At 41.6% G+C, this 21,957-nt stretch overlaps 1 protein-coding gene across 1 annotated transcript in view; it reads left to right on the top strand.

Moving 5' to 3' along the window:
* The first annotated feature begins 2,916 nt into the window (after window positions 1-2,916).
* LOC143528458 (GDP-L-fucose synthase-like) overlaps window positions 2,917-21,957 on the top strand; it is a 37,436-nt gene continuing 18,395 nt past the window's right edge. The window contains exons 1-5 of the mRNA XM_077024158.1: window positions 2,917-2,925; window positions 3,915-4,063; window positions 21,062-21,176; window positions 21,280-21,408; window positions 21,520-21,593. Of these exons, the coding sequence (XP_076880273.1) occupies window positions 2,917-2,925; window positions 3,915-4,063; window positions 21,062-21,176; window positions 21,280-21,408; window positions 21,520-21,593 (476 nt within the window). The remainder of the gene's footprint in view (window positions 2,926-3,914; window positions 4,064-21,061; window positions 21,177-21,279; window positions 21,409-21,519; window positions 21,594-21,957) is intronic.

A 21,957-nucleotide genomic window follows, 5' to 3' on the forward strand; every position in this document is an offset into this window, starting at 1 on the left:
GCGTTTTCCTAAACATGCGTTTTCCCCGTCCACGAATTACAGAAAACGTTCGCTCGAATGGTAAAACGTTCCCTCGTTTAATTTTTATTTTTTACACATGTCCCCTCCCGGGCTCCGTAACATATGACCCGTGCTCGAGTGAAAAATTATATTGCACGTTAAGTAATTTCATTTTATTTTTAATTTTGTCATAATATTTTCACATATGTATGGAAAAAGAAATGGCAAAACGGTATTTTCATTTTCATTTTAGTGTTTTCATTTTAGTTTTATTATTGGCAGGAAATACCTCCCATACTTATTAGCAGATTTGTAATGACCAAAAAGAGTCTGAGTAAACCAACGTTCACTAAAGGTTTTTTGTCGGAGAGGGCTGAAAAGTTAACGCTTAAAAGATACAATTATACTAAAACAAACTCTACTCTACATGTAGAGAAAAGTGTTGCACTGACGGAAGACGTTTTTTCACTTGTTTATGTAAGTGTTGGGTTCCGTGTAAGATGGTATAGATCACTCTTGGGTTGAAAAGAAAACTGGATGGAGACGGATTTCAAATATGGAGTGCTGTTTACTTGTTACAGGCTACCGGCTCTCCCGCTTCTCTACTTTCGTTTTTCCCATGCACTCCCTCTCAACACAGACCATGTGACTCCTTCAACCAATCACAAAGCAGAACAGATTATTTACATGAAAACAAAACATTATTTGTTTGTACTACTAGAACCTAAATTAAATTATATATATCTTAGAACTAATAAATATTTTTAACATTATAACAAATAGAAAGCTTACATTTCTTCCCCGTGTCACTTAAGAAACGTCCTCGTTTCACACTAACAAATAAGGTTATATCAGTGTAGGTGAAGAAAAAAAAAGAATAACAATAAAATAAGGAGAAAAGTCCCGGGATCAGTATATGGGTATGTATGTGCGGGAAGTGTCCAACAGTCTCATGTCAGAACATAGTCCCTCAGGTAACTTGGCAAGTTCACTTGACGTCGACCAGGGCGCACTGAAAAGCTTGAACTGTGGTCCCCAAGAGCAGGAGGGGAGTCAGGAGGTTGACTGCCTAACAGAGGTTCAGGGGAGTTAGCAGCAAGGGCTCGTGGCTCAGAGTTGGTAACTGGAGGTGAACAAGTCTGTAAGGATTGTGAAGATGCCTGGCAGTTGGCAGACACATTAGAGGTTCTGGTGCTCGTAGATTCTGAAGGCATGAAGGGCAGCGCACCGGACAATGCAGACAAATGTGGAAGGTGAGATTGTGGAGATGAGCCTCGCGCTGCATTTTCAGGTCCAACTCTAGGTATAGTAGAGAGATACGGCTGTGGACAATCTGAATCTTGTCAGTTGGGTTTAGCAGGTTACAGACCTTGTAGGTTACCCCAGGGTTATCATTCTCAGGACCATGACACTCCAGTATTTCAAATGGACCTTTCCAGTGTGGAGCAAGCTTCTGTCAAACTGTGGTGGGGTCATTTAACCATACAAGGTCACCTGGGTTATAAGGGGTGTGTTTACATGCTTGTCATAGTGGCGTTTTTGTTGACTTTGAGCATAGACTGTGTTCTGTGCAGCAGACTCGATGGCTGATTTGAGTTTGTGGGTCAGTTGTGCTGCATAATCTGCAGGTGGTCTTTGTGTTGAGGCAGATGTTACAGTGCTAGGTAACAGCAGGTTAGCAGGTATTCTCGCTCCCCGCCCATGAGTGAGGAAGAATGGGCTAAAGCCAGAGATAGCATGAGGGCAAGTATTATAAGCCAAGGCGACTTGATGAAGACAATCATCCCACTCACCAGGTTGTTGGAAAAGTGACTTGGCCAGCTGGTCAATGAGAGTTCTGTTGAATCTTTTGACCATACCATCACATTGGGGATGATAGGGGCTTGTACGAGTTTTCTTAACATCAAGCATTTTACACAGGTGACTGATGAGGTCAGACTCAAACTGACTACCTTGATCCGTGTGTAGCATTTCTGGAATGCCATGTTCCCGAATGTAGCTTTCGAAGAGACACTTGGTTACCGTTGTAGAGCGCTGATCTGGAATTGCATAGAGATTGACATATTTAGAGAAATAATCTTGGACAACAAGCACATATCTGTTGCCACGGCTTGAGGTGGGAAGTTCAAGGATGTCAGCAGCGACCTATTGGAATGGTGAATTTGCAACAATTGTTTTCATAGGTGCCCTCATATGAGGTGTAGGACTGCGTCTAGCGTCGCATGGAGCACACTTCTTGCACCAATCACGAATGTCGCGTGACATGAAAGGCCAGTAGCAAATCTGTTGCGCACGTTTCAAAACTTTTTCTGCCGAAAGATGACCGGCTAGTAGGTTTCCATGAAAAAGCTTAAGAACACTTTCCTGCAGAACATAAGGCACAATTATCTGATGCAACACTGATTTGGAGGATGGGTTGTACACGACAGAGAATGCCATTGTTAAAAGTTAGTCTGTGATACTTTTGCCAATATACTCTCTCCGCAGGTGTGCATTTTTTCATGCGCCAATACGGTGGCCTCTGACCTCCAGCTTTCCATCTCATGACCTCTGACAGGAAAGGGTCCTGTTGCTGTTTCTCTTTCAAGTCATCTTCTGTAAACTGAAGTACAAAAGTAGATGAGGTGACCTCAGAGGAACATTGTGAGGCATGACTGAACAGCTGTGGAGGATTCAGATTGCTAGTACTGTTAACTGGCTTGAGATGTTGTGTAGTGCCAGAACTGGGATTAGGAGTAGGGTCAGACACATTTACTGTGGCTTTTGGCCTGGTTGATTGGTTGCTGGTGATGATAAACTCATCGGGCATATGGGCGGCGTGATAAAGCATCCGCATTACTGTGTTTGTGTATCAGTGTAAAGACTGAAAGGAAATCAGAAATCCTGAAAAGCAACCACTGGAGGATTAGACAGGGCATGTTTCAGGTAAGTGAACGAATCTTGACACAGAGACGTCCACTGAAATGGAACATTCTTTTCAGTGAGTGCATGGAGCGGAGCAGCATTGTGTGCAAAATTTCTGATAAATTTGCGATAGTAGGAGCAAAGCCCCAAAAATGCTCTGACTTCTGTAGGAGTGTGTGGTGTGGGCCAGTCAGCCACAGATTGTACATTTCGTGGGTCTGGCTGTATGCCATCTTTTGACACAACATGATCTAGAAATATGACATGGCCTTTGGCTAGGCAGCACTTTGCTGGGTTTAGCTTGAGGCCAGTAGCTTGAAATCGGGAAAGAACCTCTTCCAAGTGCAAAAGATGGTCACTGAAAGAACGGCTATAGATCAGAACATCATCTAAATACACTAAGCAGGTTTTCCAGGGGAGACCACGAAGCACCATTTCCATTAAACGCTGGAATGTTGCTGGGGCATTAGTAAGACCCATAGGTAAAACCTTGAAATGGTATAGCCCAGAACCAGTTGTGAATGCGATTTTTTCTCGATCTTGCTCAACTTCAACTTGCCAGTAACCATGCTGAAGATCCATGGTTGAGAACCACGCAGAGCCTGATAAAGCATCGAGTGCATCATCAACCCTTGGTAACGGATGAGAGTCTTTAATGGTCACTGCATTAAGCTTCCTGTAGTCTGGGCAAAATCTCCAGGTGCCATCTTTCTTGCGAACCAAGACAACTGGTGCAGCCCAAGGACTGTAGCTTTCTTCTATGATGTCAGCTTTTTTGCAGGTATTTTAATAAGATATACAGGCAGTCTGAGCAAGTCTTGTTCATTTTATTTATTGCCTTTTAGTTTTCCTTTTATCTTGGAATAGTTAGCTCTGTACCTGACGTTTTAGATGCATGTGTATTTACATGTATCATATAATGACAGTTAAGCCTTTTCCCTTGTCCGGTTCCCTTTTTACTTTGCACTGATGCAGTCACAAGCAGCTGCTTGTCTTCCTTTGTCCGGCAGATGGAGGAGAACATGGAGCCAGTGCGTGTATTGGTGACAGGAGGCAGCGGTCTGGTGGGGAAGGCCATCCAGCGAGTTGTGAAGGAGGAAGGGGGTGCTAGAGAAGGAGAGGAGTGGATCTTTCTGTCCTCCAAAGATGCTGACCTAACGTGAGTCTCATTCTCTGAGGTTTATTAACTCTCTATATTTAATTCATTCAATTATGGTTTCAGGTGTTAAAGCAAATTTGTAGAACGAAAAATGACTCAGGCTACATGGGCTAGAGTGGTGGTCTTCACCTGATGATGAACAAGTGTAGTAAGAGCTATGGAGAACAGGGAGGAGATGGGGGTGAAAATACACTGCAGAAACAAATATGAGATGTTTCAAGCCAAGTCAAATATATTGTTCTAGCTCTTTTTACCACAGCCATTGTCACAAAACAGCGTTACACATGTCCAAGTCCCAGCCCCCCAGTGAACAAGCTAAAGGTGATAGTGGCAAGGAAAAACTTGCACAATGAAGAAACCTTGAGAGAAACCAAGACTCATGTGGATACATCATCCTCTGGTCAGCAACAGATACCACAATATCAGCAATGTAAACATTAAGCAAAAAAAATCAAAGAATGTCTATCCTAGTTTTCTATACAAACGAATACAAACAACAGGCAAAAACACGTCAATGCTGACATGGCAGCAAAAGGATAAAAAAAGGAAGAACTGGTATGTGCTAGCAGTAGCAGAGTAGCAGTTTGGGGCACAGCAGTGGGCATCATTTTGGGAGGAGCCATATGAGCTGACACAGGTTGAGACTTAGCAATACACAGGTTGAGCAACACATCAGGAGTAGGCGTAGATCTGCATGAAGAAAATAGACTAAACATGTTCAGGTACAGAGGAGTGGAAATTAGTGGAAGATTGTGTACAAGGATGGACTATGTATCAGTGGCGATTGCTCTAAGACTGCAAGGGAAGCTCAGCTTCCCCTAAAATGTCAAAAAATAAGTGATCAAACATTCTGTTGTGTGTACATGTCATTGACTAAATATGCGCTACAACGCGCTAAACTTTTGTTCAGAATCAATTTCTTATTGCTGGTAACGACGCAGCACGCTGAGTGTCTACAGAGTTCAATAGCGAAGCAAAGAGTGCAGCGAAACAAGACGAGTCATTGGATAAATGCTGGGCTTTGTCCCGCCCATCGGACGCTCAGCGTCTCTGGGGGTCTATGGGGCAGTGGGCTGGCCTCGGCTGGCCCGGACGCTCAGCTTCTGCATAATGATTGGATGATCTGTCTGAGGCTGAATCCCTTTTTGATTGACAGCGAAATGAGCGAATCAACGATCTTTTGGCGTAAACCTCCGCGGGAGTGTTTAATTTAATACTTTTTTTTCATTCTGTTCTGAGTTGAACCGGAGATTTTCCTAATCCCCTTAGCGGAATTTTCTTCGTTAAAAATGACTAGCGACAAATCAAGCTTCTATTTCTGGTGGTTTTTGTTGTAGCTGCTTGTGTTTGGAGACTGACTTCTATCACTCAAGCCGAAATTGAGCTTCCCCTCCTTGAAAGACCAGCATCCGCCACTGCTATATATTTAATAATAATAATAATAATAATAATAATAATCTTTATTTGTATAGCACCTTTCATACATACATGTAACTCAAAGTGCTTTACAGTATAAATAAAAGAAACATTAAAAGGAGATAAGACAAAGACAAAAAGACAGAAGAAAATTTTAAAAGAAATTAAAGATAAAAATATTAAAATAACATAAAAAGTAAAAAGTGAAGTAAGTAAGATAATAAAAAGTAAAGTAAATAAGATAAGAAACTCTATCTTAATAGTTTTAACTAAAAGCGGATCTAAACAGGAATGTTTTGAGACTGCTCTTAAAACTATGCAGGGATGAAATGCCTCTGAGCTCTTCAGGAAGAGAATTCCAGAGCTTTGGGCCATAGTGGCTAAAAGCACCCTCGCCAATCTTTAATCGGCTTTTAGGAATCACCAGTAGATTACTGTTTGAAGACCTGAGAGACCTGACTGGAACATATCTAACCATCATTTCACTTAGGTAAAGAGGGGCAAGACCATGAAGACATTTAAAAACCATGACTAGAACCTTAAAATCTATTCTAAAGCTGACAGGTAACCAGTGCAGTGAGTGGAGTGCAGGTGTAATATGATCTCTCTTTCTCCTGCGGGTCAGAACCCTTGCAGCCGCGTTCTGAACTCGCTGTAGGTGCGAAATAGAGCTCTTTGGAAGAGCAGATAGAACAGCGTTACAATAATCTAGCCTTGATGTGATAAATGCATGGACAAGTTTTTCACTGTCAGCAGGAGAGAGCATATCTCGGACCTTAGCGATGTTTCGAAGATGAAAGTAAGCTGTCTTGCATGTAGTCATGATGTGTGATTTGAAGCTGAGCTCATTATCAAAGGTGACGCCCAGGTTCTTAACACATTGTCTGGCTTTCAGATTCATTTGATTTAAATAAGTCTGGACATCATTCCTTTGTGAATCACTGCCAAGAACAAGAACCTCTGTCTTCTGTTTATTTAACTGCAGAAAATTGTCAGACATCCATGTCTGTATATCATCTATGCAGTCAAACAGTGAGCAAATTGATTTTAGGGCTTTAGGTTCTAGCGAGATATAAAGTTGAGTGTCATCTGCATATTGATGATAACTAATACCATGTTTATTAATGATGTGTGGTAATGGAAGCATATATAGGTTGAATAGTAACGGCCCAAGAATTGATCCTTGGGGGACACCACAAGTTATTTTTTGACGTGTGGAGGAAGAGGTACCTAATGCTACATAGTAATCACGCCCAGTTAGGTACGATCTAAACCAGTCTAAGACTAAGCCACTAAGGCCTACCCAGCTCTGTAGTCGATCAAGAAGTATTTCATGATCAACGGTGTCAAAAGCGGCGCTTAAATCTAGCAGAAAAAGGACTGAGAGTTTGCCTGCATCCTTATTCAATCTCAAGTCATTTACTACCTTAACTAGGGCTGTTTCAGTGCTGTGGAGAGCTCTGAAACCAGATTGAAAAGTGTCATTTATTTGATTTACTTTGACATAGTCATTCAACTGGATTGACACTACTTTTTCAATGATTTTGCTAAGAAAGGAAAGGTTAGATATAGGTCGATAATTATTAAGAATTGTGGGATCAAGATTTCTGTTCTTTAATAGTGGTTTAACCATTGCAGTTTTAAAAATTTTAGGGAATTCACCCAATTGCAGAGACTGATTAACAATCGTTAGAACTTCATTTGCTAATGAGCTCAGAACCTGCTTGAAAAAGCTTGTTGGTAAAGGGTCCAGTTCACAAGTAGAGGATTTTAGTGATGAAATCACATCAAGTAGTGTTACCATGTCAACTTCTTGGAAATAAGACATATTAAAGTTAGGCTGAGTAACTGATATAAGGGTTGATGGTCTATTAGTGCTTGTTGCTATGTTCTGCCTTATACTAGTAATCTTGTCCTTAAAAAATATAGCAAACTCCTCACATTTTTCAACTGAAACAGTCTCAGGGAAGCCACAGGAGGTGGGGTTTACTAGCTGATCTATGCTTCTGAACAAGACAGCTGAGTTATTATTGGATGAATTGATTAAGGTAGAGAAATAGTTTTTCCTTGCTGATTTCACTTCACTGTTGTAATTCTGCAATGTTGTTTTATAAATATCAAAATGTACTTGCAATTTTGACTTTCGCCAACGTCTCTCAGCCTGCCTACAATCTTGCCTAAATTTTACAATAGATGGAGTGTTTCTCCAGGGCATCTTAATTTTACCAGAGATTATTTTAGTTACCTTTGGTGCCACAGCATCAATACAGTTCCTAACTCTGTGTGTGAATGTTTCAACTAGCTCATTCCCATTTTCTGAGAGGGGAGGGAGGGACTGTATCATGTCTGTGAAGGCCACGGCACTGCCAGCACTGAGATAACGCTTGGTTATTGTGCGCTTTTCACTGAGTGTTCTAGTAGATAATGACATGTTGAAAAATACACCAAAATGGTCAGAGATTGCAACATCAGTAATTTCAGTATTATTAACCTCTATACGTTTAGAAATGACCAAATCTAAAATGTGGCCATGCTTATGAGTTGGGCCTGATACATGCTGTATGAGATCAAAAGAGTTAAGCATCCTCATGAATTCTGAAGTGATTGGATTTGTGGATATATCCATGTGAATATTAAAATCCCCAGCAATTAAAACATAATCAAAATCAATTAAAATCCTTGAAAGCATTTCTTCAAAATCTTCAAGAAAATCTGCATGTAGTCTGGGAGGATGATAGATAACAATCAAAAGAACTGAATAAGTACTGTTGAGTTGTACTGCCATATATTCAAACGTAGGATGTTCCCCTAATGAGATCTGCTTACATCGGAATGCTTTATGGTAAAAACATGCAACACCACCACCTCTCTTATTTACTCTGGAGACATTAAAATAGTTAAAGTCGGGAGGTGAAGCTTCATTTAGCACTATTGCTCCATTGCTATCAAGCCAAGTCTCTGTTAGAAAAAGAAAGTCCAGACAGTAATCTTCAATTAATTTAGCTATTATAAAAGACTTGTTTGTGAGTGAGCGGACATTTAGTAAGGAGACTTTGAAGACTTGATGTGTTTGATCAGCATCGCTTACATCACTTGTGCATTTCACTGGGATCAAATTTTGTTTGTTACAATGTATTGTACCCTTATGTTTTCTTCTGATTACATTTTTATTTCGACTCTGAGAGCCATGCCACCGGCTATTTAAAATAACTGGAATGTAGCACTGACTAGGAGCATGGGTTCCAGTGTGTCAGACCTGAGAATTCACTGAGTGTGCAGGAGAAGTGGGTGAGTTCCTGCAAGACAGCAGACTGTAGTGTTGCAGAACCTCTTCAATCTCCTGGAGTTTACCTCTGAGACTGTGGACAGATTCTCTGACAGGAGATGGTGGGCTCCTTTGACTGACATTACTGACGTTACTGCTGGCGGTTGGGTGCAGATTCCGCATGTGAGTGATTCCATACATTAGATTGTCCACAAGCATTTGAGTCCCAGCCCTGTTAGGGTGAAGCTGATCAGGTTTAAAAAGCTCAGGACGCCTCCAAAAAATGTTGAAATTGTCAATGAAGTTTACCTTCCGATGTGCACAGGCTGTAGTGAGCCAGCTGTTTAGAGCCAGCAGTCTGGTAAAGTGACCACTGCCTCGACGTGCAGTTGGTATCGGTCCAGAAATGAACACTTCACACCGGGAAAACTCCAGAATGTCGAGCAGATGGTTAAAATCCTGTTTCAGTATCTCAGACTGTTGTTTGTAAACATCGCTAGAGCCGACATGTACAATCAGTCTTTCCGTAGCTGGATGGTCATGCAATATGTGTGGAATCATGGGTATCACTTCACAGACAGTAACACGAGGAAAGCAAAAGGCCTTAATACTGTTGCTCCATACATCTCTGATGACTGAGTCCCCAATTAGCAGCGTTTTGGGCTGTGGCGGTGTTCCTCGTCTTCTTTCACCGTTAATGCCTCGGCGGCTAACATGGTTACCACCCCGATGGCCAACATGGTTACCACCCCGATGGCCAGCATGGTTACCACCCCGATGGCCAGCATGGTTACCACCCCGATGGCCAACATGGTTACCACCCCGATGGCCAACATGGTTACCACCCCGATGGCCAACATGGTTAGCATCCCGATGGCTAACCCTCTTAGCATGCTTGTTAGCATGCTGCTGGCTAACACAGTTGGCAGCCTGGTGGTTGGTCCGCGAATGGCCAGAGTTATTTGCAAGCTTAGCAGCCAGACTGGAGTCGGATCTCTGATGCTGATTGGGGTGCGTTTGATGTCCTTGATGTCCTGGAGAGGGAGGCAGTATGTTGTGATGAGACTGCTCAGTTTCTGCTACTTCAGTTGAGGCAAGAGCTTCATATCTGTTATCGAGAAGAATGTTCTGTTCTGAAGATTGCTGCTTTCCACCGCTGCTGTGCTGGTTTCTGCTACGTTCCTTCCCCCGAACAAGAGTCCAGCCCTTATCATTGTTGTTGTTAACAGGATTAGGAGTTGAGGCCAAGATGAGCTTAGGCTTTGCCCCCAGTACATCCCAGCGACAATGGAGAGAAACGTCTCTTTCTTTGCCAGTCACAGGGACGGTTTTGTCAGCGGTTTGTGTGGCAAAAATCGAGTCCAGATATTCTTCCTCCTCCCTTATAGAATGTAAGGTATGGATTCTTTCCTGAAGTTCTGCAATCCTCTGAGACAGTTTGATACACTCAGAGCAAATAGATGATGTGGAAGCATGAGGCATAATCGCAAAAGCACCGGGCACAAGGCTCAAATATCCAAGTTAAAAATCCAAAGTGCAAAAATAACACCCAATAAGTTCTGGCAGGTATTTCACAGCTGAAAACAATATCAGCTGCTGATAAAACAGTGCACAAAAACCACTCACAAGGAAGAGGCGCAAAAAACAGTTCACTCGCAGTGTCGGACTGTCGGAATGTAAAAAATGCTAAATAATCCTTTATAGATGAATGTAAAAAAGCTTACCAAGTGAAGTAACGAGTAATGGATCCTTTTAACTTGTAAAAATAACTTGAACTTGTAGATATAACTCAAATAAATGAAAGGACAAGCAGAGCTGACAGAAAAGCGTCTGTACAGGAGGAAAGCAGGAAGTCACTCCAATTCAAGTCCAATTCAAGTCCCAAGTTATTGGTGTAAAAGTCCAAGTCAAGTCTAAGTCTCTGAATCCAGCATAGCAGCATAGCTAAAAGGACAGAGGGCTCACAGGCATGAGGGCTATCTGGAACACCCCACTGCACTCACTCAACAAACTCAAGTGACAAAAGAGGTGAAGTGACCAGAGGTGGGCATTCCAGGTTCAGAACGCTCAGGCTTCCTGGATTGTGTTGATTCCACTAACTTTACCTGGCTTGCACTAATTAGAAAATCCAGCAAGATTGAGTAAAAGGAGTTTTACTGTCTGAACTTGGAACAAATTCTACAGTTTGACCTTGCTATTTTACATTGATACAGTATAGAAAGTCAGCTGGACTTTAATTAACTCATTTTTTTACATCAAGAAACACTTGGCATGCATATTTTTTAAAACGTCTCAGTACTCTAACCACACTGTGAACCTCATCGCTAATTTCCACCACCCAAAAAATAAAGAAAAAGAAGATGGACCTTCCCACTGTCACGTGTGGTGCGGCGAGAAGGACGAGGCACAAGTCCACTCTTGCGAACACTGACGTACTTTAATTTTACACAAATAAGCGCAGATAGCGCACGTACAACAATAACACATTTAAGACTCTGACAAAGATGAGCACGGGACACGCGAACGCACATTAAATAGACAAACTACATAAGCCCCGAGTGATCACGAGACGAGCCACAGGTGAGACCGATGAACACTCAGACACATCCACACCCACAAAGATCCACAGACACAGATGTCTAGACGTAGACAACATAAACACTCAAAGGGGACGGGTCAGGGGCTGTAACGTGACACCCGCAGAAACTGCAGCAATCAGATGGGGTTCAAGCCCCAGGTGGAATTGCTGAGCAGACTACACAGAGAACTCTAGACTGGTAATTAAAATAAATAAACTTTAGCTGTATTGTTAGTGTTAGTGACATTACCTGCACTTGGCCAGCCTAGTTTATTTCTCTGCTAGCTAACTGGCTAATAATGTTCTCACAAACCAATACATAAAGTTCAATAAAACCATGCAAACATATCATACAAAAAAAGTTTTTAAAAAATGGCTTGGCGTCCCACACTGTTTGACCAATATCGGTCTCTACGGCAAAGGAGTCCTTCAGCAACCCAGGGGCTGCACTGTGACAGAGCCCCCCACCAAGGGCACTACCCGTCCCGGGCTTACTTGCTCTCTTCCCCTTCTTAGTGTGGGATGCATAGCCTGGCATGTCTTGGTAGGCTCATCTTTCTGTAACGCTGTGGCGCCGGTAGAAAGATGAGGCACGAGTCCAATCTTGAACACAATAACGTTACGTTTATTAAATACAAAGAAGCGCAGACAGCGCACGTATAACAGTCATACATAAACCTACGTATAAGACTCCAACAAAGACGAGCACATAAGCCACATAAGACCTGAGTAATCACAAGACGAGCCACAGGTGAGACTGATGAACACACTCGGACACAACCACACCCACAAAGATCCACAGACGCAGACGTCTAGAGGTAGACGTCATAAACACACGCCCAAAGGGGAGGGGTCAGGGGCCGCACCGTGACACAAACACAATAAATTACACTTTTCAGTCTGGTTTCAGAGCCCTCGACAGCACTAAAACAGCACTAGTTTCGTAATAACTAGTAGTGTTCTAATAGATAATGACATATTAAAAAATACACCAAAATGATTAGAGATTGCAACAGCAGTAATTTCATTATTATTAACATCAATGTGTTTAGAAATCAAATCTAAAGTGTGGCCTTGTCTATGAGTTAGGTCGTGTCTCAAAAGATTTAAGCATCCTCATGAATTTGAGGATATATCCATGTGAATATTAAAATCCCCAGTAATTAAACATGCTTCATTGCTGTCAAGCCAAATCTCTGTTAGGAAAAGAAAGACCAGACAATAATCTTAATTATTATAACTTAGCTATTATATAAATACATTTAGTAAGGAGACTTTGAATACCTGATGTGATTGATCAACATAGCTTACTTGTGCATTTCACTGGGATAACATTTTGTTTGTTACAATGCCTTGTACTACTACATTTTCTTCTGATTACATTTTTATTTCAATTCTGAGAGCCATGAAACCGGCTATTTAAAAGAACTGGGGTGGGTTTCCCGAAACATTCGTACGGGAAACATACGTTTCATACGAGGTTACAAAGTACTTAGCGCTACAAACATTTCAGGAAACCCACCCCTGGAGTGTAACACTGACGAGGAGCATGGATTCCAGTGTGTCAGACCTGAGAATTCACTGAGTGTGCAGGAGAAGTAGGTGAGTTCCTACAAGACTGCAGACTGTAGTGTTGCAGAACCTCATCAATCTCCTGGAGTTTACCTCTGAGACTGTGGACAGATTGTCTGACAGGAGATGGTGAGCTCCTGTGACTGACATTACTGACATTACTGCTGGCAGTTGGGTGCAAGTTCCACATGTGAGTGATTCCATACCATTCCATTAGATTATCCACAAGCATTTGAGTCCCAGCCTTGTTCGGGTGAAGCTGATCAGGTTTAAAAAGCTCAGGACGCCTCCAAAAGATGTTGAAATTGTCAATGAAGTTTACCTTCCGATGTGCACAGGCTGTAGTGAGCCAGCTGTTTAGAGCCAGCAGTCTGGTGAAGTGACCACTGCCTCGACGTGCAGTTCGTATCGGTCCAGAAATGAACACAGACTGGGATAACACCAGAATGTCGGGCAGATGGTTAAAATCCTGTTTCAGAAACTTAGACTGTTGTTTGTAAACATCGCTAGAGCCGACATGAACAATCAGTGTTTTTGTAGCTGGATGATCATGCAATATGCGTGGAATCATGGGTTTCACTTCACAGATAGTAACACGAGGAAAGCAAAAGGCCTTAATACTGTTGCTCCATACATCTCTGATGACTGAGTACCCAATCAGCAGAGTTTTGGGCTGTGGCGGTGTTCCTCGTCTCCTTTCACCGTTAATGCCTCGGCAGCTAACATGGATAGCATCCCGATGACCAATATGGTTAGCACCCCTATGGCTAACCCTATTAGCATGCTTATTAGTTAGCCGTCAACTGGCATGGATTGCAAGCTGGTGGTTGGGAAGTCTCTTAGCATGCTTGTTAGCATGCTGCTGGCTAACACGGTTGGCAGCCTGGTGGTTGGTCTGCGAATGGCCAGAGTTATTTATAATAATAATAATAATAATAATACATTTTATTTCATAGGCGCCTTTCTAACACTCAAGGACACCTTACAGACACCTTACAGACAACAATAAAATAAAAGAACAAAAAATTTTAAACAGTTAAATCTATAATACAACAGAAGCAAATTCACACTTACATTTGACATTTGGCAGACCAATCAGGTGTTATAGGCTGTCCTAAACAGGTAAGTTTTAAGTGAGGATTTGAACTGATTGAGAGAGCTTATGTTCCGTAGATTAGGGCTGAACGATTTTGGAAAATAATCTAATTGCAATTTTTTATCTATAAATTGCGATTGCGATTTAAAATCGCGAGTTTTCCACTGTTTTCAGGAAACTCTGTTTCGGCATTTTTTTATACAGCTCAGATACAGGGTTGCCAACTTTTCAAGATCGCTTGGAGTGAGACTTGAACCTGGAGTAATTTGTTGTTATCGGGGCGGTGTAAAATGGACAAAATTTAAGTATTATTATTATATCGCGATCGATCGACCGCCTGTGGTTGGTGCCAGAGCGAACTAGTAACTTTTTAGTCCAAGACGCTCAATGCGTGAGAGTTGGCAACCCTGCAGGTATAGCAACTTGGCTAAAATATGTGTGTGAGGGCATTTGGTAGCGCATATCCAGTGTGTTTAACAAAGCCATGAAGCCGGGCTTGTTCACTATATTAACGGACATCATGTCTTTCACTATGAACTCCGTTACTGCCCGAGTTATTTCAGCGTGCCGCTTCCAATTATATCCATAAGGAGTTACATTTTCAAACGGTTCGGTCAGAGATCCCTGTCTGCTGGACCGGTCAAGCTATCCGCGTTTTCGCGATTCATCCGTGCTTTAAATCCTATTGCGCCTATATGAGTGATTTTACGGTATTTCGCTGCTCACCGCATACTAAAGCTGTATAAGCGCAGAGAAACACTTTGGCATATTTGAAGGTGCAGCACTGGTTGTTGGCATTTTAAGCTTACAAATATCATACGAGGCTTTGTAGTGTTTTTTTTAATGCTGAAAAAAAGGTTTGTAGTGTTACCTCGCGTTGTAGCAACAGTAGCAAGACACATTTTGCACAGTACCTGACGTTGAGCAGCATCTTTTTTAAAAGCCAAAGTAAGCCAAAGCCAAAGTAGATCAGATGGCAGGAGAATTCCAAAGTCGCGAAGCAGAGCGACTATAAGCTCTGAGCCCCATGGTGTCGATATGGGCAGAGGGTATTGTAAGTTGTATAGATGAGGAAGATCTGAGAGCGAGAGGGAGTAGCAAAAGTGAGAAGAAGGATTTTGTAATCTATGCTAAACTTGACCGGGAGCCAATGAAGCTGTGACAGAACAGGAGTGATATGGTGGAAATAAGGAGTTCTGGTGATGATACGGGCAGCAGAGTTTTGAACCAGTTGAAGCTTATTGAGAGATTTGTGTGGAAGACCAAAAAGAAGAGAGTTACAATAATTTAAACAGGAAGTGACGAGACTATGAACAAGAATGGCAGTGGCGTGTGGAGTAAGAGATGGGCGGAGACGACTGATATTTCGTAGGTGAAAGTAGGCAGACCGGGTAATGTTATTGATATGGGATTGGAATGATAGGGTAGTGTCGAGGATGACACCCAAACTCTTTAGCAGAGTTGAGGGGACAACAGAAGAATTGTCAATATTAATAGACTGTTGGTTTTGGATAATGTTGTTTTAGTGCCAATGAGGAGAACCTCGGTTTTATCAATTTTAGGACATTAGCAGAAAACCAGGATTTTATGTCTGTTAAACAATCAGTAAGGGAGGTGAGTAAAATGTTGAGAGTGGACTTGCAGGTGAAATAGAGCTGGGTGTCATCTGCATAACAGTGGAAACTAACGTGGTGTCTACGGAAGATATGGCCAAGGGGAAAAAGGTAAATGATAAAAAGAAGGGGCCCAAAGACGGAGCCCCGAGGCACACCTGAAGCAACAGGAGATGGCTGAGATGTAAATGATTTAAGTTGAAAAAACTGTGTGTGACAGGAAAGATATGATTTGAACCAACTTAGGGGAGTCTGAGTGATACCAATGGAAGAAAGTCTATTGAGGAGGGTGGTGCGACAGATGGTGTCAAATGCTGCACTTAGGTCTAGTAGGATAAGGATGGATAGTGAACCGGAGTCACCTGCCATAAGGAGGTCATTGGTGACTTTTATCATAGCAGTTTCTGTGCTATGGAAAGGGCGGAAACCAGATTGGAACTGTTCATACAGGTTTTTATATATATATATATATAAGTAAGTATGTAGTTGAGATGCTACTATTTTTTTTTTTATTTTGGAAATGAAGGGTAGATTAGAAGTCATAGATTATTAAAATTAGTTGGATCTGCACCAGGTTTTTTTTTAGAATTATTACTGCAGTTTTTACTGCAGTTTTTAAAGAAGCAGGAACAGTTCCAGTGGAAAGAGAGGAGTGGATAATGGAAGTAATGATAGGAACCAGCAGTGTTGCGAATAACGCCGTTAAAAATAACGGCGTTAGGTAACGTTGTCATTTTGTCAGTAATGGGATAATATAATTAGTTACTTTTCCTGTCGTTACAACGCCGTTTACGTTACTGGTCATTAAAAGCGGTGCGTTACTATATATTGATGTACTAATGCGAGCGGACCGCTGCCCAGGCTAGTGAGGAGTAACAGATCCCGATAGGTCACAGTTCTCGGTGTAACACCTGTTTAACTTAACAAGTCCGTAAGCGATTGGCTAAGGCAGCGTTATGATAGCCAATCAGAGCCAGTGTTTTTACACGCCGAAGCACGCGAGTGACACGACACAAACGGAGAAGAGGCCGAAATGGCGTCAGGTGCAAGCCGAAGAAAACTAGTATTTTCAAGGCGATATAAACATTATTTAAGAAAATACTTGAAGTTCCTGAATGTCTACCAGACTGGGTATTTGATTTACTTAATTAAGAATAGAGGTTTTATTGTTAAGTTTACTTCTGTTGTAAACAAACCAGTTGTCTCAGGTTGAGAGAATTTAATTTAATTTCATAGATGTAAATGCACTTTTTATAGTGTAACTGTTTACTTTTGCTTTTTTTTTTCAAAGATTTGGGATTTTAAAGGATTTTATCCTGCACTGGTCTGTTGATGTGCAATAAATATCAAAAGTTAAATTTTCTGATCTACTCATTTCAACTGACTGTGAAAACTGCTTTAAAAAAAAAAACTTAATTAATTGGCATATAAACTTTTTTTAACTGTAACGCAAATAGTTACTTTCCCTGGTAACGAGTTACTTTTATTATAGAGTAATTCAGTTAATCTATAGTCAGTGAATGGATTATGTCAGTGTAATAACCAGAGGTGGGGACTCGAGTCACATGACTTGGACTCGAGTCAGACTCGAGTCATTAATATTAGGACTTTTGACTTGAAAAAATATTCAGAGACTTAGACTTGGACTTTTACACCAATAATTTGGGACTTGAATTGTACTTGAACCTGTTTACTTGCAAAGACTTGATTTTTTTACCCCAAATCTAAATTTTAAAACGCATATTAATATTTATAAAGTGCGCCCCATTAATTTCATTTCCGTCCTTCTGACGCAGACCGGCGTTACACCAGATTCTGTGACCGTCGAGTTTTGTGACCACAGGGGGCGCTGTTTCACAGTTTCTGTTCAGAGGCACAAACGCTTTACGAATGCTACGTAACTACGCTGATGCACTTTCTTTACTCGTTTTGTTGGTGTCCACGAGCCAAAATATGACAGATGTTTATATTTACATTTATCGTCTCTTAATTACATAAATGTACTTAAACAATATTTACCATCCCCTCACCATTGCAGCCAACAAAGAAATCATGAATGGGATGTACAGGTGAGCCTTTTTAACTGGGGTCACCATTTCTGACGGCAGCCATCAGAATTTGTGACCCCACTGAATCTCCAGGTAACAATAGTAGCCTACACCATGACCCCACAATAACAGAAAACAATGAAAAAATAACCCTAACCTTTTATTAGTCTATATTTAAACATTTTATCCAAATGTTTAGAATAACCATTCGTAATGACAGCATCTTGCTTACGATGAAGCTTGCTATTTTCGTGTAAAATGATGTAACGCAACATTCTTGTTTAAGTACATTTATGTAATTAAGAGAAGATAAAATGTAAATGATCTGTCATCTTTTGGCTGGCAGACACCAACAAAACGAGTAAAGAAACGCATCAGCATAGCATGTAACGCGTTGCCGCCGATCACGGCGGTGACGCGTTGGTTTAAACGTGGTGAGAACCCAAACGCTAACCAAAAAATAAAACGGCAAAAGACAGCCAACTGAAACCTCCGCAGATGCGGGAAAAACGAAAATAAAACTCAAGGGTAACAACAGAAGGATAACACGGAGGAACTCGACGTCTACAGGTAAGTAAACAAACGAAAAACACGCGGAAAGAAATACAACGCGTCCAATAAGGGAAAAAACAGGAAAACGAAAAACACACGGAGAAACCTCAACGTGTCAGAAGGAGAGGAGAAAAATACACAAAATAAAAGATGAAGCTTTGGTACAAGACCAACGGCTTCTTACCAGGTTACCTGTCAGACTGTCAACCAGAACACTGGAGGACAACTGACGAAGAACAGAGGGAGAAGACAAAAAAGAAACAAAACCAACCTGAGAACACTCAGGGGGAAAACGAGAGAAAGAGAGCAACGAGAACGTACTGAGAAGAAGAGAGAACTTGGCTTAGGCTGTGAGAGTGCGTGACTACAGACAACTTCAGCAATGCGTTGCTGAAGTCGCCTGCGTTAAATAGGCAGCCCAACAGGTGTAATCTATCGGGCTCGATTACCCCTGGTACCAGCTCGCGGGCTCCGCCTAGTGGCGGCAGGAGGCACGTGCCTGGGTCCAACCCTGACATAGCATTCGTAAAGCGTTGGTGCCTGTAAAAAAAAAAAGACTCGAAAGGACTTGAAATTCCAAGTTTCAGACTTGGGACTTGACTTGACGGTTGCTTGTCTTGACTCGAGACTTGACTTGAGTTGACTGTCTTTGCTTGAGACTTGACTCGGGACTTGAGGATAAAGACTTGGACTTACTTGAGACTTGCAAAACACTGAATTGGTCCCACCTCTGGTAATAACTAGATTTACTTTGTGAAATACAGTCCTTATAATGTAGCATATGATCTTTATACATGTCTTTATGAACAGAAAGTCCAGTTTTCTTTTGGAGCTGCTCAAGTTGCCATCCTTTGGCCTTCATGAGCCGGAGTTTGGGTATAAACCAGGGGGCTGAACGGGAAAATGAGACAGATTTCGTTTTGAGTGGAGCCAGGGAGTCGAGTACAGAATGGAGCCCAGTATCGTAGTGTGATACCAGGTCATTAAAGCATGCTGTTGCTTAGCAACCAGACTGGAGTTGGATCTCTGATGCTGATTGGGGTGTGTTTGATGTCCTGGAGAGGGAGGCGGTATGTTGTGGTGCTCAATTTCTGCTACTCCAGTTGAGGCGAGAGCTTCATATCTGTTATCTACAAGAATGTTCTGTTCTGGAGATGGCTGCTTGCCACCACTGCTGTGCTGTGCTGCTGTGTTCCTTCCCCCAAACAAGAGTTCAGCCCTTATTATTGTTGTTGCAAGAGAAAGAGACGTATCTTTCTTTGCCAGTCACTGGGACAGTTTTATCAGCAGTTTGCGTGGCAAGAATTGAGTCCAGATATTCCTCATCCTCCCTTATAGAGTGTAAGGTATGGATTCTTTCCTGAAGTTCAGCAACCCTCTGAGACAATTTGATACACTCAGAACATTTACATTTACATTTACATTTTATGGCATTTGGCAGACACCCTTATCCAGAGCGACATACATTTTTATCTCATTTTTTATACAAGTGAGCAATTGAGGGTTAAGGGCCTTCCTCAGAGGCACCTCAGTCATGGCCTCAGGTCTGGGAATCGAACCCACGACCCTCCAGTCACAAGACCAGTTCCCTAACCTCCAGGCCATGACTGCCCTATAGAGCAAATAGATGATGTGGAAGCATGAGCCATAATTGAAACAATATCAAAAGCACCGGGCACACAAGGCTCAAATATCCAAATTAAGATACCAAAATTCAAAATTGATACCCAAGAAGTTCTGGCAAGTATTTCACATCTGGGGACAGTATCAGCCGCTGACAAAACAGTGAACAAAAACTACTCACTGGGTTGAGGCGCAAAAAACAGTTCACTCACAGTGTCGGACTGTCGGAATGTCAAAAATGCTAAATCATCCTTTATAGATTAATTTTAAAAAAGTGAAGTAATGAGTAATGAATCCCTTTAACTTGTAAAAATAACTAACTTGTAGATATAACTCAAATAAATGAATAAACTGTATAGAACAAGCAGAGCTAGCAGGGAAGCGTCTGTACAGCAGGAAAGCAGGAAGTAATGATCTTTCATTGAATAACATCTTGGTCTTCTTGTCCTTAGACTGGTCTCAAAGATCTCCTTCCTTTTGTATAGGATCAGTGTCTGTCCTGGAATATGGAGTTATATGAATCTTGGCAAGTCTGTTCATGAATTTCAAAGAGGTGATGGGGTGTTGATAGGGAGACAGGAGGATGGTGAGGAGGCGGTCATAGTAAACCATTACGGTCATAAAACAGGGCAATCTGGTTATTTCATCCCAGGAACCTTAAGAGATCTGATAAGGTTGGTCCCTCAAACTTTATGAGGGAAGATCTTTCCTGGGATTGTATTCTGTGGGTCCATAGGGCAGGGGTGGCTTGAGTGGAAAATTCTAGCCTTCGCCACTACATATTGCCCATTTGGTTTGGTGTCCAAAGTTATGAACATCAGACCACAAGTGAGGAGAAGACTGTTGGGTGCAGAACACAATGCAACACCAACCTTCATATGCTCTGCCTGGGTGTCTAGTAAGGAAAACAAAGGTAAAGACAATCCTGAACATAATCTAGTAGAAGAGAGAGAAGTTCAGAGTGTGTCACAGCTTGGGAAGCACTTTTCTTCAGTACACTGTCTATGGGGGTCATTGTCCATGGATCACCCAGGTTGACAGGAGTGAAGATAAAGGGCACTCTCCACTACAGTGAAAGTCTTCCAATGGCTCTTGGAGGTTGCCGATATAAGGGTTATGTGTAGATATATCCAAAAACTATATAAAAATTTCAGCAAAGTCTTAAAGGGAATGTTTTTGATGCAGACACATTGAGAGGTTGTCATGCAGCGTTAAATATCTGTCTCTTGTTTTAGAAATGTGTCTGAAACGAGGGGAATATTTGAGAAACATCGTCCCACACATGTCATCCATCTTGCAGCCATGGTGGGTGGCCTCTTCCGGCACTTGAGAGACACACTGGAATTCTGGGTAACACACTGCATACGCAAACAGACACTTAATATGGTAAATGTATGCATGCAGACATATGCATCTTTGTTTAGTGCGTTTTGACTGCAATTTTGTTTTTCAGAGAAAAAATGTGGCCATCAATGATAACGTGCTGCACACAGCTCATGAATTTGGTGTGGTCAAAGTTGTCTCCTGCCTGTCCACCTGCATCTTCCCAGACAAAACCACCTACCCCATTGATGAGACTATGGTACCTACCCTCAAACTTACACCAACCTCATATGGGAGTGTTTACCTAGGAGACAAATATACAAAAAAATCATAATACACCCACCTGTTAATGTTCATTATTCTGTCTCAGATCCATAATGGTCCTCCTCACTGGTCTAACTCCGGTTATGCTTATGCTAAACGGATGGTTGATGTCCATAACAGGTCAGTAGTTTTATACTGACTATCTTGTCTCCCTGTGATCAGTGGTTATTATATGACAGGGCTGTCAACATCTTGTCTGGTGGAGTTCAACATGATTATTCCTACAGTTGATCCCTAAACAGAACACTTTAATTTCACCCCTTTTTATTTCAAATAATAAAAAATAAATGTTTCAAACCATTTTAGAGAAGGTAGTTTACTCACAGTTCATTTCTTGTTCCTTGTATGTGCAAGAGTATTTAGGTGTCCTCGTAATTCAGAGGATCCATTGATGTTCAGGAGAAAAATGTACACAGATCAAACATATAGGGTCATGTTAATTGGCCACAGAACGTGATGGTAATTGATTTGACGAAGAAAAAAA

This window comes from Brachyhypopomus gauderio, chromosome 12 (assembly GCF_052324685.1).
Source record: "Brachyhypopomus gauderio isolate BG-103 chromosome 12, BGAUD_0.2, whole genome shotgun sequence".
In the NCBI taxonomy this organism is placed as follows: Eukaryota; Metazoa; Chordata; class Actinopteri; order Gymnotiformes; family Hypopomidae; genus Brachyhypopomus; species Brachyhypopomus gauderio.